The sequence below is a fragment of the Amphimedon queenslandica genome, unplaced genomic scaffold (genome assembly GCF_000090795.2).
Source record: "Amphimedon queenslandica unplaced genomic scaffold, v1.1 AMPQUscaffold_6807_Cont21238, whole genome shotgun sequence".
In the NCBI taxonomy this organism is placed as follows: domain Eukaryota; kingdom Metazoa; phylum Porifera; class Demospongiae; order Haplosclerida; family Niphatidae; genus Amphimedon; species Amphimedon queenslandica.
In genome coordinates this window covers 1-1,947 of record NW_003552905.1, presented here as the reverse complement: position 1 = coordinate 1,947, position 1,947 = coordinate 1, and the positions used below count along the sequence as shown (strand labels likewise).

The window sequence follows — 1,947 nt, the reverse complement described above, 5'->3', positions numbered from 1 at the left end:
ACGAGTCTTTAAAATGGCCGTTTACCGGAAAAGTTACCGTTCAGCTCTTAAATTGGAAGGCCGATAAAGGTCATATTCAGAATATCGTATCGTTTGATGATGCAGCTGGTGATAAGGTCCGAGCTCGTGTAACCAGTGGAAAGTATGCTGCCACTGGGCGTGGCTCTAGCAAGTTCGTACCTCATTCAATGCTTCGTCTTAACGTTGCTAAAAATACCGAATTCATTGTCGATGATTGTATGTGCTTTAAGATATCCAAAGTTGATGTTAAAGATATTTCCGGAGGCTACAGCCACACTGCTTCTTTGAGTAGCTCTGACAGTTTTAGTACCAGTAGTACAATAGTGTCTTGATTACCTCATGATCATTATTGTTATTATTATTTTTGTTAGTAACGTTTTCTTTTTTTACATTTATAATTAATGTTAAAAATAAATGTTAGTTAATAAAAGATTTTAATGTTACGTACTTTAAGTGAAAATGCCAGTCAAAATTACTAATTTTGTTCACCTTTTAATACGTGAAAACTTATTTGCTGATTTCAAAGTAGTAGCTTAGACCATACCATAGATGAGACTGCCTCATCAGCTAAAAATTTCATAAGTTTTATCAACAACGGGTGAAATATGCTAAGACCATAATAAATCATGTGACACAATTAAAATTAATAATAATATAATAATCATTCACAACAAGAGATAAGACAGGGAAAGAGGGAGGGAGGGGGAGAGTGTAGCATTCATTTGTTCATGATTTTGAAGGACTTGGGAAATCAACTGAACTCATTACGCCATCATCATACATTAACCTTTCAAAAAACGACCTAAAATAAAACAATAAAATCCTTAATCATTATTATTGTTATATCCAGAAATAATTATAAAAATTTCCCTGTCTCACCGTCCCTCCTGTTTCTCTGGTTTAGTTGACATGTTGTTTCTGTCAGTGACAATATTATCATCAATCATTCTTAATCTTTTTAGTTTTTCTAATGTTTCATTTAATGGAGGAACCTCCTTTTTCCCCTCCTCCTCGTCGTGAAGCTTTAATAAAGATGGGGGTACAGTGGGCGGGGCTAATGATGAATGTATGGGCGGAGTCACTCGAGAGGGTAACTGTAATAAAATAAAATAAATAAATACAATTAGAATGAACTTACACTTGTTTTCTTTTTCTGTTTTGTTGGTAAATATTTGTCGACGTCAGCACTTTTGATGAATTCTAAAGCTGCTCTCACAGTAACTAGTACAAAACTAACACAAAACCACACCCACAAAGGGGCGGGGCAATAATGATGACCACACCTATTATTCTTACCTCAACTTCTCTCCTTCGCTGAATGGCCAATGAAAGTTTTCAATATAATAAACATCACTTGGAAAGAAATCTATAATAAATAAATAAATAAATAAATAAAATAAATAAATAAATGAATAAATAAATAAATATAATTACTTACTCAAATTTGCTTGTACTATAATAGTTGCCTGCAATTAATTAATAGTTATTAATAGTTATAAATAGTTATCAATACTGACCAGTAGTGATATTAGATCATCCGATGGCAATGGAACTGGCTCTGATTAGAATAACTATTATTAATTATTAATTAATCATTAATTACCTCCAATTCTAAGTGACGATTTGAAATGATTCTTAACATCAATTTGTATATTATCCTAAAATGAATTTAAAAATAAATAATTAACCCTCCCTCCCCCTCTCTCACTATGGTCTCCTGTAGACAATATAACTTTCCAATTGGTGTGTTTTGCTGACTCATCGTATTCAACTTCTCGATAGTTTCCTTATAAGGACAGGAATAGTCCACAGGCAGTCCCAGTGCAGCTGGTGTTAAAGTGGACGAAAGTTCTTTACATCTTTCATAAAACATTTGGTTTTCTTTTCGATGCCTTGAGATGATTTTTGAATAGGGATCCTCTAGAG

The 1,947-nt window shown here is 33.1% G+C and overlaps 1 protein-coding gene across 1 annotated transcript; it reads right to left on the bottom strand.

Moving 5' to 3' along the window:
* Nucleotides 1-604: 604 nt before the first annotated feature.
* Nucleotides 605-1,927, bottom strand: LOC109591931 (ankyrin repeat domain-containing protein 27-like). The gene is made up of 8 exons (XM_020007529.1): nucleotides 1,730-1,927; nucleotides 1,625-1,679; nucleotides 1,539-1,579; nucleotides 1,460-1,487; nucleotides 1,318-1,387; nucleotides 1,160-1,253; nucleotides 901-1,115; nucleotides 605-823 (listed from the first exon to the last, which is right to left on the bottom strand). Exons 1-8 carry the CDS (start codon nucleotides 1,892-1,894, stop codon nucleotides 748-750), a joined length of 744 nt encoding a protein of 247 aa, XP_019863088.1. The 5' UTR covers nucleotides 1,895-1,927; the 3' UTR covers nucleotides 605-747.
* Between the last annotated feature and the right edge of the window lie 20 nt (nucleotides 1,928-1,947).

Coding starts and splice junctions, on each gene's coding strand:
- LOC109591931 (XM_020007529.1), bottom strand. CDS start 1,894: ATGTTTTATGAAAGATGTAAAGAACTTTCGTCCACTTTAACACCAGCT. Junction 1,680..1,729: donor ATTGTCTACAGGAGACCATA/GTGAGAGAGGGG, acceptor AATTCATTTTAG/GATAATATACAAATTGATGT. Junction 1,116..1,159: donor AACAGAAAAAGAAAACAAGT/GTAAGTTCATTC, acceptor ATTTTATTACAG/TTACCCTCTCGAGTGACTCC.